Source organism: Aulonocara stuartgranti (genome assembly GCF_965226115.1).
Source record: "Aulonocara stuartgranti genome assembly, chromosome: 2".
NCBI lineage: Eukaryota > Metazoa > Chordata > Actinopteri > Cichliformes > Cichlidae > Aulonocara > Aulonocara stuartgranti.
Window position 1 is genome coordinate 35,062,365 of NC_138940.1, and position 14,430 is coordinate 35,076,794.

Consider the following 14,430-nt stretch of genomic DNA (forward strand, 5'->3'; position numbering starts at 1 on the left):
TTAGTTAGGTTTACTGTTATATAACATGCTAAATCTTGTGTAATTATTCATTTATGCATTAATGTCTTAGCAGCAATTTTCCAAATGCAGGTTTGGATGTTTTGAATCTGCAAATGTCAACCAAACACCCGGTTTAAGGTAAAACTAACTGCTGTACGGTTCAATTAGCACTAAATGGAAAGAGAAGGCAATTTCCTTCAGCTGCTCACTTCTTTACTGAGTGGACGCCACCGCAGCTGATACAAAATACTTGAGTACAATTCAAGTAACACCATTATAGTCAAGTGCATAATTGAGTTAATGAAGGTTAATTTAACCTCTAGTAAAATGAATGAATTCTAAATGTAGGCTATTACACCTTACATTGCCATTTATACTGTTATGACCTGAAGCAAAAAGCAAAAAGAAGCAGTCTGAATTCAGTACACAAAGCTAAATATATTTATTTTTTCTAGAAAAATCCAAACATTGTCGTGCTTTGTCAAATGTAGATAAATAAAATAGAGGATTCAGAAGAAAGGGAGATAATGCAGCAGCATTACCGTTGAAACAAAATATGTTACTGGAATCATGTGTGCAACGTCAATACTGAAAAGCATGTTGCGAGCCTTCATACAAAAGTAGATCTGAACCATATCGGTTCTGATCAAGCAAATCTCTCAGTGAAAGCCCTTTTGTTCAAGGTTAGGTGGCAAAAAATAAGCATCTGTCAGAGTTCTGTACAGTTACGGTGGATGAGACAATTTCCGTTTCACACTTTCTTGTTAAATCAACAACAAGCTCAGTGCACGCTGCACTCAACACCATCTATGTATGCTTTGAGTTTAATGACAAAAGAGCGTATAAAGGCAGGTATACAAACACTCACAACCACATTTTTTTTGGGGTCCACTACTCCTGGACTATAGGCTATTGAACACCTCACAGTCACCTGACCAAGTGAGAGGTTAACCAGTAAATAATGATTGGTTGAAAGAGCGCAGATGCAACAGTGATATAAAGACGGAGCTGAGGTTTGGCATTCGATCCCATTCCCATAGAGTCCGAGGACAGCGAGGGGAGGATCTTCATTTTCAGAGAGCGAACCTGTGGAAGAAGGAAAATCTTTAGAAGTACATAGATTGAAAGCAGATTCAGTCTGTGTCTAACAGCACGTCAAAGACAATACTTACCAATGTGTGATAGCAGCTTTAACCTTTATGCAAACTGATAGTATCTTTAATGAGTTTCTGCTGACTAATTCTCTGCATCAGCTGTTCCCATACTTTAAGTCTTTGCTACTACTATTACTCATTCAACTTTTGACATGAGTAGGGAATGACATGCAGCAAAAGGTCCCGGATTAGACTTGAAGGCGGCCTGCTGTATTGAGCCTTGCAGCATGCAGTCACCTGCTCAACTCAATAAGGCTAAACTGGCACCAGCTATTATTAATTCAAATATCAATACAGACCCAGAGCTTTACAATCAGTGTGCCACTAAAGTAAACACCCCATCACATGATAAACTGGAAAAACAACAAATATCTGAAAAATGTATGGATGTGTACGCATTCTGCATGAATGTAAATGTTGGTTACTAATCTGCTTTTTCTTGCCTTTTTTGGGTATTGTTTCTTTTTTTCCATTAATTGTAGTTTTAGTGAGTTAAATGATAAAAACATAACTTTGAAAATATTTTTTAAAAGGGGCATGATTCGTTACCATTTATCATTCTCTTTTTAAAAGTGTGAGAAAAAGAAGCTACTCCTTCTACATAGCTGGTTTCTTATTCACAGCGGTCACCATAGCGGGTAAGCACTGCATGTTTAATTTGGCAGTTTTTATGCCGGATGCCCTTCCTGATGCAACCCAATGGGATTTTTGTCTCCTCCTGGGATTGAACCGGGGCTCTTCTGCTTGTTAGGCAGTCCGCCTGGAATTTTATTCAGCCCACTGCACGGCTTTGCAAAAAGAGAAAACGGCAGGGGAGCGCACAAAATTTGAACTTTGTACTGTCTTTTGTGCCTAAGTATCGGTGAAGTAAGAGACAATTAAATAACACAGGAAAAAGGAACAAGAAATAAAATAAGGGCATTTTTTTTCTTTAAAAAAAAAAAAAGATTATCAGACAATAGATGTAGCAGTGTGACTCACTTTACAGTCTGGGCCAGGAAATCAATTAAACACAACTCATTTAGACTGACGAAATGTAAATACTCCAGTGCATCAAACTTATAAACTTTAGATTTGAAGAATGCCGTCAATACAGACTGAAAATACTCACAATGAAGAACATGAGCGCAAAGGAGGACCAGGCAAGCGCCACAAAATAGCCATCACTGCCAAACAGCAAGCCACACAACACTGTGAAGATCATCCTGGACGAAGACATAAACAGACACATTCCCTCAGTAAATTCAGCATGATTTATTTAAAAACAATACATGACTGGAAGAAGCTTTCGCAAATAATTTCTAAATAATAAAGAATCATTTTGCAAATATATGTGCATCTGTGATTTATTTACCCAACATATTTGTATCCACTGTAGGCGATGAGATCAAAGGTGGAGAGGTCGGTGTGTACTGTCAGCAGATATAAACTCAGCAACATCACCAAGACCTCGATGATGACCCACACGAGGGCAGTGCTGGCACACAGGCCGAGGACCTCTGGACTGAACCTGCACACAAAGTCAACATTTGGCTTATCTCACATACACCGATTCTCTGTGAGTCATAAAACAAATGAGTGGAAGAAAGATTAGTCACCTTTTTTGAATGCCAAGAGCCATTCCAGCAAGTAAAATGTAGGTGATAAAAGCCATCGCTAAAAGATTTGAATAACAAAAAAACAAACACTTAATATGTTACACAAACATCCCAAAACATTATGCCTGGAATGATTTTGTGTGTACATGAAACTGACTTGGTATGTAAAGGTCTGATGCATTCACATCCTGTCTTGGAGTCAGTGGAGTGTCGCGATGATAACGAACTTCCCAATCCTGCCAAGAAACACAAATACAAAACACAAATACGACATGAATCACCCCCAGAGAAGAAAAAAAATTTAGGTCCAAGTCAGCTTGTTTTAATTACAAGGAAAGCAGAGCACTGCAGCTTTTTAAAATTGACAATCGAGCAGTAGTAGGCCAGTTTTAGCTCAGCATTTGCAGCAGCAGGATGATGTCCAAAGTGAACTTTAATCCACTGTTAACCACAGACATTAAAAAGTAGAGACAATACACTCAAAGACTCCTGAATGGAAATTTTTATGGGAATGCCTTAACCTCAAAAGCCAAATCTTTTGGTTTATAACAGCCAAATTGAGACACCTTTGTGTTGTTGCAGTGAAACACCTCCCCAAAAGGTTCTAACTGTGCAAGAGACTTCTATTCTTTATCATAGTAAAGACTTCTAATCTACTGATTTATGCACATGAATAGTGTTTTCCCACCCTTGCATTTGTGCTCTTAAATACCTTTTTCATCTGTCCAGTTTCACATGTACTGACTCCTGCCCATATTTGCATTGGATGGACTGATGGAGTGCATCATTTTGCCTCTCTAAACAAAAAGTTCATTTCCAGCAATAGACATGATGGCATTTTATGTTTCCTTAGGATTATTTTTAGCACATTCTTAATTCAAAATGACGATTTATGTTTAGGATTATAAACGATTCAATTAGGTTTGTTCATGGACAACAACTTGGTTAGGTTCATAAAAAGCTCTGGGTTCAAATACAGTGGTTGCCATATCTTTTAAAACTTTTTGTGGTTGTCAGGGTGACACATAAAAGCTGATATACGTATTGAAGACACAAGCTTCTTACCAAAATATAGCAATTTCAATTCATGTTGACCATTGTGAAAAACAAACAGATGTGTGTCTGTGAACACAAACAAATGGAATTGCCAGTCTGTGTACATATGTTTTTAGAGGGTACTCTATATGGAATAACCTGAAAATGAGCTACAGTTCTTGTGTCTCGGGTGTTGGATGTTTGTGAGACTCAAAGCAGTGGTGTCCCATTTTGTCCCTATTGTTGATTTTGAGCAGCTTATAATCACTACATAGCAGTTAACTGTAAATACAATGTGATCCTGGTCTTTTAAGGAACATCTGCATCCTGCATAGGCTGCATATTATCAAGGCACATATTGTTTGGAGTGGTGTCACATTTACAATCTGAGTAAGTTACACTGTGCAGGAACTGAATGAGCTCAGTGTGTCTTTATACCCAAACAAGTAGTCAGAGCATAATAATGTTCAAAAATGAAGCTGCAGAAGTGATAAAGTGTCTGATGTGTGTTTCAAAACATATCAGAGAAAATTATCATGCAGTCTTAAGTTTGATAAATGTCATGTAGTCTCCCTTATGTTGACTCTGAGAAGGCTCAGAGCTTACCTGATGTGTATAAGGGAACATGAGGATCATAAGTTTCTTCAGTACATATCTGGTGTCGACAGCAAAGAAGTATTTCAGCTTGTTCACAGACATGAATCTGCTGATCTGAAAGCCAGAGGAAATGCAAATATTAACAAAAACAGACATGAAAGGCTGCCAAAACTAATAAATACAGTGGAGTCATAATCATTTTTACAAGAGGTTGTTCCTTTTCTCAGCATTATGCATCATTCTGGCATGTTGTGCATTAAAGGTGCCAAACCAGTAAAACAACATCTTCATTATTGATATGCTGCATGTTTTTAAATTGCTCTTTCCCCCCAAATTGTTAAGACAATCATCAACTCTTATTTAATATTAAAAAGCAGAGCAGAAAATAGTGTAGTTGATGGAAAACATGTCATTTAAAATGGCAACCCCAACACATTACAGTTTCAACCGTGAAATGGCTTTGGATATGACTAACACCAGAATGTTTCAGAGTACAGGAGAGTAGCTGGAAAGCAGGACACATTACCCCTGTGTCAACAAAAATAACTCATCTCTGTGCTCGTGTGGGTTGGTGGGAAATACATTATGAACTTATGAACAACAGCAGGGACACTTTAGGGAACAAATAAACAAAACAGAACAAAAATAACCATCTACACAGGAGAGTGCATTAGTTCTGTCCCTGCTGAAAACAAAAGTGCTGTATTTAAGATACTCTAGTCCTACTTAGAACCAATATCCTAAAAGATCCCAGACGTTGGGAGGTTACTGTGTTATAGATGCCAAAACACTGAACACAACCTATACCAGAAGAGCTTAAATAAAGTACAGTAATTGGATAAAATTAAATAAAATATGGCAAAACAAATAACTCAGCAGAGGTACAAAAGACAGAAGATCAAATTAATAAATAGCAAAAAAATAAAAACTACAGAGAAAAATGTGTGGCAGCTTTAAAGCTGGACCATTTACCAGTCCAGATCTTGATCTTAATTACGAGTCCCTTGGTTAGCACCCTATCTTCCATTCAGTCACATTTGGTGCTACGTATCAAGTCTCAAACGGCCCCAAATAGGAGACTCACCTCTTTGTTTACCATATCCTTCCCCTGGTTGGCTAAGGAGGAGCCGTACATCATCGCAGCATTGGCCATAGGGTCAGCAAAGAGGTTGTTCATCCCACCACCTCCTTGCATGTCATTTGAGGGTCCTCCCATATTGTACCCAGAAGTGTAATACCCCTGACTGTTCATTGCAGGAGCTGCTGAGCTAGTGTCTTCAAACAGGACGGAGTCACCTGCGGTGGGGGCTGCACGAGCTCTCGGCTTAGCTGTGGAAAAATGGACACAGGAGGGTAAACGGAGAGTATGACAACATTAATATTTAACTGACTGAAACATTCAGGCATGCCACTTATTAACCACTGACAGTGAAATCCACTATAATATGTTAATGAGATCACAATTTAGTACTTCTCAAAGCAAGAGAGGCATTTTAGTGGAGGGCAAGATAACACGTGATTAAATAATAAGAAAAGATATCCTTTCCTCATTTAAAAAAAGAGGATTGTTTTACAACAGCCAAAACATTAAAACACAACCTATAAGAAAATAGCTTAAAATAAGAAGGGCTTAATAAAATAAAAAGTGGCAAAAAACAGCCCAATAAGATAAAAATTAGAGTCAAATTTAATAGAAAGAATGGAAATGAAATACAGTAAAAGAGTATCTAAATATAACAAGGAGCTTAATAAGCGAAAATCTATAAAAAAAAAATACAAGTGCCTGTTTAAAATATTAATATTAATTTCCCAGTGACCCTCAAAGTCCTCCAATATTTACACCTAGTTAGTAGTAAAGTACACAAGAGGAATTGGGAACATCTTTTCCCTAAGCAACATTAAAGAACAAGCCAAAAGCACTTCTGGGCATGACACCTTTAGTTGTTTTTTTTATTTTTTGCTTTGTGTTAAACTCCACTAGTATCCAACCTAGATCCACAACCTCATTAGACATTTTCACACAATCCAAAAAATGTCCTTTCTGTATATTGTTAAGATCCTCTGCTCTTTTTCAGAAGGAAGTGTTTTTCTAAGTAGTAATTAACTTCCCACAACAAATGACGCACTTAGGCTGAGGCCCATTGACATGCCTGAAGCCTGACAGGTAGAGACAGGTAAGTCTTTCAGTAATTTTCAATGTCTTGAGTTGGTTTTGTGTGGTTATGCCCACACAACAAATTGATCCTTTTTGCTTTACCCGACATTTGACGTACACTAATAAACATAAATGTCCTTCATTACTTTTTCTGCAGCTCCAGTAATAATGATTTGTTGATGCAAATCTCCTGAGATACAGCAGGATTGCTTCAAGTCCCACCAGTGTTCCTCATCATTTTTCAATAGAAAATCCCACCTACAGCAATTTCCTGTTTTGGGTTTAATTTGCCTTGCATGATACTCTTACGTCAAAGCAATTATACCAGCCATTTTGTTAGGTACATCTGTTCAACTGCTCGTTAACTGAAATATTTAATCAGTTTATCAAGTAGCAGAAACTAAGAACATTTAGGCAGGTACACATGGTCAAGAAAACCTGTTAAAGTTCAAATTAGCAGAAGAATGAGGAAGAAGGGGGATTTAAGTGACTTTGACCATGTCATGGCTGTTTGTGTCAGTTGGGCTCATCTGGCTATTTCAGAAGCTGCTTATGTCTAGGGTTGACAAAGAATGGTCTGAAAAAAGGGTAAATATCCAGTTAGCAGCAATTGTCTGGGTGAAATTGCTTTGTTGATGTCAGACATGACTGGCCGAATGGCTTCATGCTGAAAGGAAGGCAACAGTAACTCAAAACACCACTTACCAAGATAAACAACCCTCCATCTATAGGTGCACAATAAGATGTGCTATTCTCATGGTAGTATCTGAATATAGTGTAAATAAAATGAACCATGGCTCCATCCTATATTGTATTAATGGTTCATGCTGGTGGTGATGATATTTTCTGAGTACACTTTGGGCTCCTTGGTGCCAACTCAACATTGTTTAAAGTAAGCATTGTTCCTGACCATAGCCATCTTTTTACAAACAGAGTGTCCTGGACGTGCACTCAACAAATCTGCACTAACTGTGTGGTGATATCATATCAACATGGAGAAAACTCTGTGAGGACCATTTCCAGCACCTTGTTTAATCTGTGCCACGCAGAATTGAGCCAGTTCAGCCAGCAAACTGCACTAGCAAAGCAGACCTAAAAAAACAGTGGCTGGTGAGTGTATACGGTAATCGTATGTAGCACTATGCGATCATATAACAGTTATAACCTACATCAAGACACGTAAGTGTACCAAATAAACTGGCATGTTTGATTACGTGACAGCAACCAGCTGAGTTTGGTGAACCCTGTGTGACCAGAAAAAAACAGGAAGTGAGGATATTTGAGAAAATTTTGCAAATACAACAATACATGGTGATTCACTTACTTTCTCGGTACCCATGATGTGGCAAGTCCATTGTAACACTCGCTGACGTTAGCTTGAAATAAAGACAATGACACGTTAGCAACAGTTCTGCTTACTTAGCATTAAATCTCTGTGCATTACGCTAACGTTAATGCTGACATTGGGTTAACACCCTAAATGTTACAAGGGACTAGCGTTTCTCTAACACCTGCTAGGTACGCTGCTAACACATACTTACTGTTGCTTCCACTTAATGTTAACCAGCTGCTACCTAGCCAAACTAGCTAAGTTAACATCATCCTCTTTTTAGCTCAAACTAGGCAGAACAAGGGAGCCGATATAAGAAGCTCTAGCAGTAGCGTTAAACATGTCCAAATAGTCTGTCTGGTCTGGGGAAAAATATATTGTTTCAATTTTTAAAGAAAATTGTGAGGATAAGAGCACTTACCTACACAGCTAACGTTGGTAGCTAGCTACGTGGCTATCAGAGACTGTAGATCCCACCCATCCACTGCGGTTGGTGGACCTCAGTGTGCCTGCGTGGCAGAAACGGTGCAAGTACAAGGCAGAGTACACAACACAGCACACAGTTCATAATAGGAGTAGTTGAGTGTTTCTTTTCCTTATGTTGAGTTACTTTCAGGAAGCAACAACTTAAAAATCGGAATAATGCAAAATAGCTAGCAAACGGAACGTGCAGTGGAGTAAAAAGTACAATACTGTGCAAAAGTCTTGAGCCATCCGTCCTTACACACACACACACACACAGTGTTGTTCAAGTTACTTGAAAAAAGTAAATAGTTACTAATTACCGATTGCTTCTCCAAAAAGTAATCCCGTTACTGATTACTAATTTTCAAAGGTAATTAGTTTCTTAGTTACTTTTTAAAAACATGATACACAAGCTGAATACGTAATAAAGCAGTAGACCTTTCAGCCCAATTCTATTTTTATGCATAATCCATCATATAAAATTGAATCAAATGGAAAGCCTCTTTTTGTTTTATTAGTTTTAACCTTTTAATTTTGAACACATTAAGCAAAAAATAGATTATATGCAACTGTCTTTGTCTTGAAAATTTTTTTTAACATTTAAACCTATTTTCTGCATGTTTTGTGTTTACACTCGCTCTTTCAAATAGATGCAAGCAAAACACAGCAAAATAAATAAATACAATCATAGATGCAGCGGCACTAAGTCCTGTCGCTCTTAAATCTATTTTGACCCCTTTAACTTTTTATGGAATCAAACTCAAAGTAATGTAAGTATGTCCACACTTTAACCGCTGCATGGTCGTACTCTCTCCCGCACTCCATATCATCTATTGTTTATCTACACACGTCTGTTGCTACCACTGACGTTGCACGCGCTTACGTCATTGTCACGAGGCCCTCTCATCGCGACGGTTTAGTAAGGCAGTAACGCAGCGTGCTTACGGGAAAGTAACAGTAATCTAATGACTTTTTTTGCAATAGTAATCCCTTACATTACTCGTTACGTGAAAAAAGTAATTGGATTACGTGTTACTGCCCAACTCTGATCTTGAGTCCAGAACCGCTGAACTAAATCTATGAAAATATATTCCAAATATATCACAGTTTGGCAGGCGTAAAACAATTTTTTGCACCAGCAAAGTGATTCCCAAAAAACTATTAGCTGAAAATGTGTCATATCTCTGCATGGTGTGCAGTGCCGTCCTTAAAATAATCTGAGGAAACTGGAGTGGAGGACAAAAGAAGAAGCAAAATAAATAAATAAATAAATATCTAGAGTAGATGAACAGTATCCAAAAGTAATGTCTTTGAGAAATAGAAAATAAAATCCAGCGAAGACCTGATACAGGACCTGAGAGATACATTTTCAGTTGAGTCATCACCAAAGCAAATGGTCTCAGTCAAAGGGTGGCTGTTAGGAGGAAATGAAACAGAGAGAAAAAGCTGAAATATGCCTAATTATACAAGAACTGGACTGAAAATTGGTACGAGCATTTCCTATGGAGTTCTGGATCCAAATCAGAACTCAGCATTATTGAAGCCGTTTGGGATCATCTTGATAGAGAAAAGAACAAAAGTCAACCGATATCTAAAGTAGAGCTTTGAATTTCCTTCAAGAAGCTGCGTTGAAGAATATAGGTTGTCATACAAAATATTGACTTTCAAGCTCATTAGATTTGTACAAACTCTATTTTTGCCTTTTATTCTGTAATTCCATCTATGTTTTTGGTGTTGAAAATAAATCGCTGCACCTATTTTATACTTTCCTAACAAAATATGATAAAATAAGGGGTGACTTAAGACCTTTGCATGATTAAATGGAAATGCAAAGAAAACCACACTCAAAACTACACATGCTGGTACAGGATGAACGAAAGAGACTGGGTAACTAAGGGAGAAACTGTATCACCCACTTTCTATTTGCATTTAATCTCATCACTTTTCCTCTGAAAGCCAAATAAAATTTTTCCATCAAAATATGTGATACTAATGACTTAATGGATTGCCAGCCACCTACACATTTGTATTCATTTGAAGATGTATTCACTTTTGTCCTGCTATCTGTTGAAATAGTGTAATAAACACAATTCAGCATAAATAAACCAAGTAAAGGGTTAACCTAATTCATCAGGGTTTATTAGGCCAGGTATTTTTATGTGTTTAGAAAATGTTGGTTGTATTTGTTTCATCTACGCTTCAGTAAGAGATATGCAAAATAGGTAAAACTATCAAATCCCAATTCATGGAGATATTAAATGCAAATAGCCTGAAATATTTTTTAAATAAATAAATAAACACTAGCCTATATAATGTGTTTAATGTACCCCAGAGCCGCCTTTCCAAGACATATTTGTTATAAACAATTATTTCAATTCAGAATGTTACCAAGCCTGGTATATTCACTGAAGAAGCCACTGACTACTATGACTAAAATGTATATACAGGTATTTGTTATACTTCATTTCTGATGTGTCAGATGTGGTTGTTTGGTTGTTGGGAATTTTTGGAGCAGTTTCAATAGCATCACTGCTATAAACTGAGTCATTGCTTCATGGCTATTAGTTACTCACTTATTAAGATGATCTCATTAAATGCAAGCCAAACATTTGTTGGGGTTTTTCAAATTGCACTTGGGCTGATATTAAGAAAAGTGTGATTCATTGTATTTTAGATTCTTCAAAGTTATTTGTTTTTAACTTTTAGTCTAACAGCTGCTGCTAACAAAATATGTGCGTTACTTTTTCTGTTAGCCTTGCTCCTTTTTTACAACCCACTTTGATCCTAAGTGGGCTGCATCACTAAAACTATCACTTAATAACCTCTTTTCTTTTTCAAAAATAACTCCAAATCATTCATCATCGAGAGGTTTGAACATGAATTATTTGAACCATTTGCTTAAGGACAAAATACAATGTAAAGTCCCAAATTTTAAGCCTTCCTCATCTGCAGTTTTCTCATTTTCTAAAAACACTAAGTGGCCTACTTTAGATCCCTTGGCAGGCCAGAGGTTTGATACTCTTCACCCAAAACTAGGCGCATCAAACTACTTAGTTCCTGGGCAGCATGTAGCCTAATTTGATCCTAAATGGGTTTGATCTCCTAATTGGCTTAAAAAAAAAACCAAATAAACTCCAAATTGTTTGTCTTACTTTTTGTGCAAAAAGGTTTAAGTGTATCATGAATTTCTAATAAACTGTTGAGTCATAGAAAATGGAAAATGAACAGAATGAAATGTCTTCATCTAATCTCAGTTACAAGACAGGAACTCTTCTGTCATGTAATCCATTCCTAAGGACATAAAAACAAAAGTACAAAAGCCCTCCTTCTGTTCCAGGGCAGCATAACCGGGTTAAGGAGTTAGATATTTTTCCACTTGGATCAGCTGCACCAACATACTTTTATTTTCACTAACAGATTTTTTTTTTTGCCAGTAGTCCTTAATCTTTTAATAGTTAATTATATTTGCTACATAGCCATCCATTTCATACCGCTTATCAGCTTTCTTACCACTTACTTTGTACTTTAAATATTAATCTTTTGATTTTCTATTTAAAATTTCAGGCTTACAACACAGAAAAAAAGAATATTCCTAACTATTTTCACAGCAAGAAATTTGCATTAGTGTTATATTTATATCCACTCACATCTTTATTTGAGACCTGAGACAGTGGCTGGCACTGTCAATACTGTCCTGGCACACGCATGGCACGATTACGGTAAGATAATCTGCTTCATACTGCGTGATCATAAATTAAATGGGTGTAAAATGCAACATCTTTTAAATCAAATAAATTGAAGTTGCATGACAGTAGCGTTATACTTTGTGAAGCACGTATGTGGGATGTGTGTGTGGGATGTGTGTGTGGGTGGGTGGGTGTGGATATTGTTTTTTTTTTCAGGATGAGTAAATTGAAATGGAATCTACACTTCCCCCCTCTCCCCTCTTGCCCCTAACTTTTAGAGGGGAAAAGTTGAGTAAAACTGAAACCAACAGGTTTCACTCACACTAAGAATAAAAAATGTTACATTAAAGCACTACTTCCATTCTTTACACTGATGTTTATCTATTTCATAAATAAACCAGACTTGTCTTGATAAAATAACAAAAAACAAACAAACAAAACAAACAACTTCCAGCTGATGAATGAAGGTGTAATCAGCCAGAAAAAAGAAGTTCAGACAAGTTGTGGCATGTCCCAGCAGAGTTACTGCAGGTGTGTCATCACTGCATTCCTGAAGCTTTAGTCATGTGATGCTCACCTTTATCCTACTGTCCCATATGACACCATAAACAGTGATTTCTGTCTTTATTATTACAGGGTGTAGTTTCAAAAATCTGAAACATTACGCTCATTGAAATGTGTCATTGAGCAACAGGTATTGAATCTGTAAAATGTCTGGCTGTTTCAGCTTTTGTTCACAGACTGTTGGTAAAATGAAATTTGAATCCAAACTTCAATGTTCAGTGTCTTTCTCTCACTCTTTTCTCTTGGCCACAGAAACACACGCATACTTTTTCTTTTTTCTCCCCAAAACACACCTTTTCAAGTAGACAGCTATCTGTCTTTGTAATTAACCTCGAAAAATACTGATCCTGGAGCAAGCACTGGTAATATGAGAAACTGATGCAACAGTCAGCAGCCGGGAACTCTGTCCCCAGGGACTGCAAGGTCAGCAGCTGCTGGGACATGCTACGTTTACCAGCTCTACACCATGTATTTCTTTTTAAAATCTTTACTAGCTAGAGATAGACATAGACTTTATTTGATCGCACACTGGAGAAGTTCATTTGTGACAGCAGTACAAGGGCCAGGAAGAAAAAGTAAATTAATTGAAAGTGAATTATTTTTTTTCAAATTTGTGCATAAAATGGGGGCTGTAACAGTCTGCTGCTAAAGGAGCTGCTCAGGGCATCCACAGTGCCATGCGATGCAGGGGGAGGGTAACTTGGCTAACGTCCTCCTCTTACTCACCTCCTCTAAGGCATCTAGGAGACTGTCCAGACCCTCTATGCCAGTCTGTTAAGCTGTTTCCTACTATATTATCCTTTTAAGTAAAAAAACAGAAGTTCAAATGTGTGGTGAAGTAAGTAAGCAAGCAGTTTTTTGCCGTTTGACTGACTCATATCCACAAGCATGCATGCACACTGATGTGGTTAGAAAAGTGAGAGTGGCAGCCAAAAAAGTGCCGCCAACTAACCCCATAGGATACATGACACATTTCAAATATATTTATATATAAGATATAAAAATGTGTTTCACTTATCAGAAAATTTATAGCTTACAGTTGTGTGTTATTAAGATGACAGCAGTAGGGTCAAACACAATAATAACATGGACTGAACCACCACTCACAACCACTAGCACTTTATATAGCCTCTGTAGGAATTATATCTCACTTATCTTAACTGCACTACTGTATAGCTCTGTGTAAATAATCATTCTGTACATTCGATAATCTTTAATCCTACAACTGTTTACAACTTGCATAGTTCCCATTTCTGTATAGCTGTATATCCCAGATTCTGTAAAGTTATTTATTTCATATTCTGTATAGTTTTTCATATTTATATCCTGTTCATATCCTGTACATAGCTTGTACTCACTACAGCCTGTACATACTTATAGTTATAGAATATTCACAACATACTTCATACCGTGTACATTATAACATACCATAATAGACCCATTTCTGTAATATACTCACATATCTATATTATTGCTAATATATATTGTAATATATCTATATCACTAAAGCACTTCTGGATGGATGCAAACTGCATTTTGTTGCCCTGTACCTGTGCATGTGCAATGACAATAAAGTTGAATTCTATTCTATTCTATTCTATTCTATTTACCCCTGTTGTGTAAAGGTTTCTGTCATAGAGTTTTTGTTTTGTTGTTGTTAGGGTTATTTTTTAGGTAGCATCCTTAAACTGTTACTGAATATGCTTAAATTATGTTCAAATAACTTCTAGAAACTTGTCTAATCTATCTTCAAGGATATTGAAGGATTTCAGTTGAAAAATGTGCTGTTTGAATCCCCATGAGGTGTAAGAACTCAGTTTATACAAGTGGAAATAGAGTAGTACAT

At 37.0% G+C, this 14,430-nt stretch overlaps 1 protein-coding gene across 2 annotated transcripts; it reads right to left on the minus strand.

Annotated features, from left to right (window-relative positions):
- Positions 1 to 418: 418 nt before the first annotated feature.
- yif1a (Yip1 interacting factor homolog A) lies at positions 419 to 8,521 on the minus strand. 2 transcript variants are annotated; one of them, XM_082555173.1, is made up of 9 exons: positions 8,295 to 8,521; positions 7,864 to 7,915; positions 5,469 to 5,713; positions 4,394 to 4,498; positions 2,910 to 2,988; positions 2,753 to 2,810; positions 2,509 to 2,664; positions 2,266 to 2,359; positions 419 to 1,086 (listed from the first exon to the last, which is right to left on the minus strand). In XM_082555173.1, exons 2-9 carry the CDS (start codon positions 7,892 to 7,894, stop codon positions 928 to 930), a joined length of 927 nt encoding a protein of 308 aa, XP_082411299.1. In that variant the 5' UTR covers positions 7,895 to 7,915; positions 8,295 to 8,521; the 3' UTR covers positions 419 to 927. The 2 variants fall into 2 exon arrangements, with proteins under 2 accessions (XP_082411299.1, XP_082411298.1); XM_082555172.1 differs by having other exon boundaries at positions 8,291 to 8,519.
- Positions 8,522 to 14,430: the final 5,909 nt, after the last annotated feature.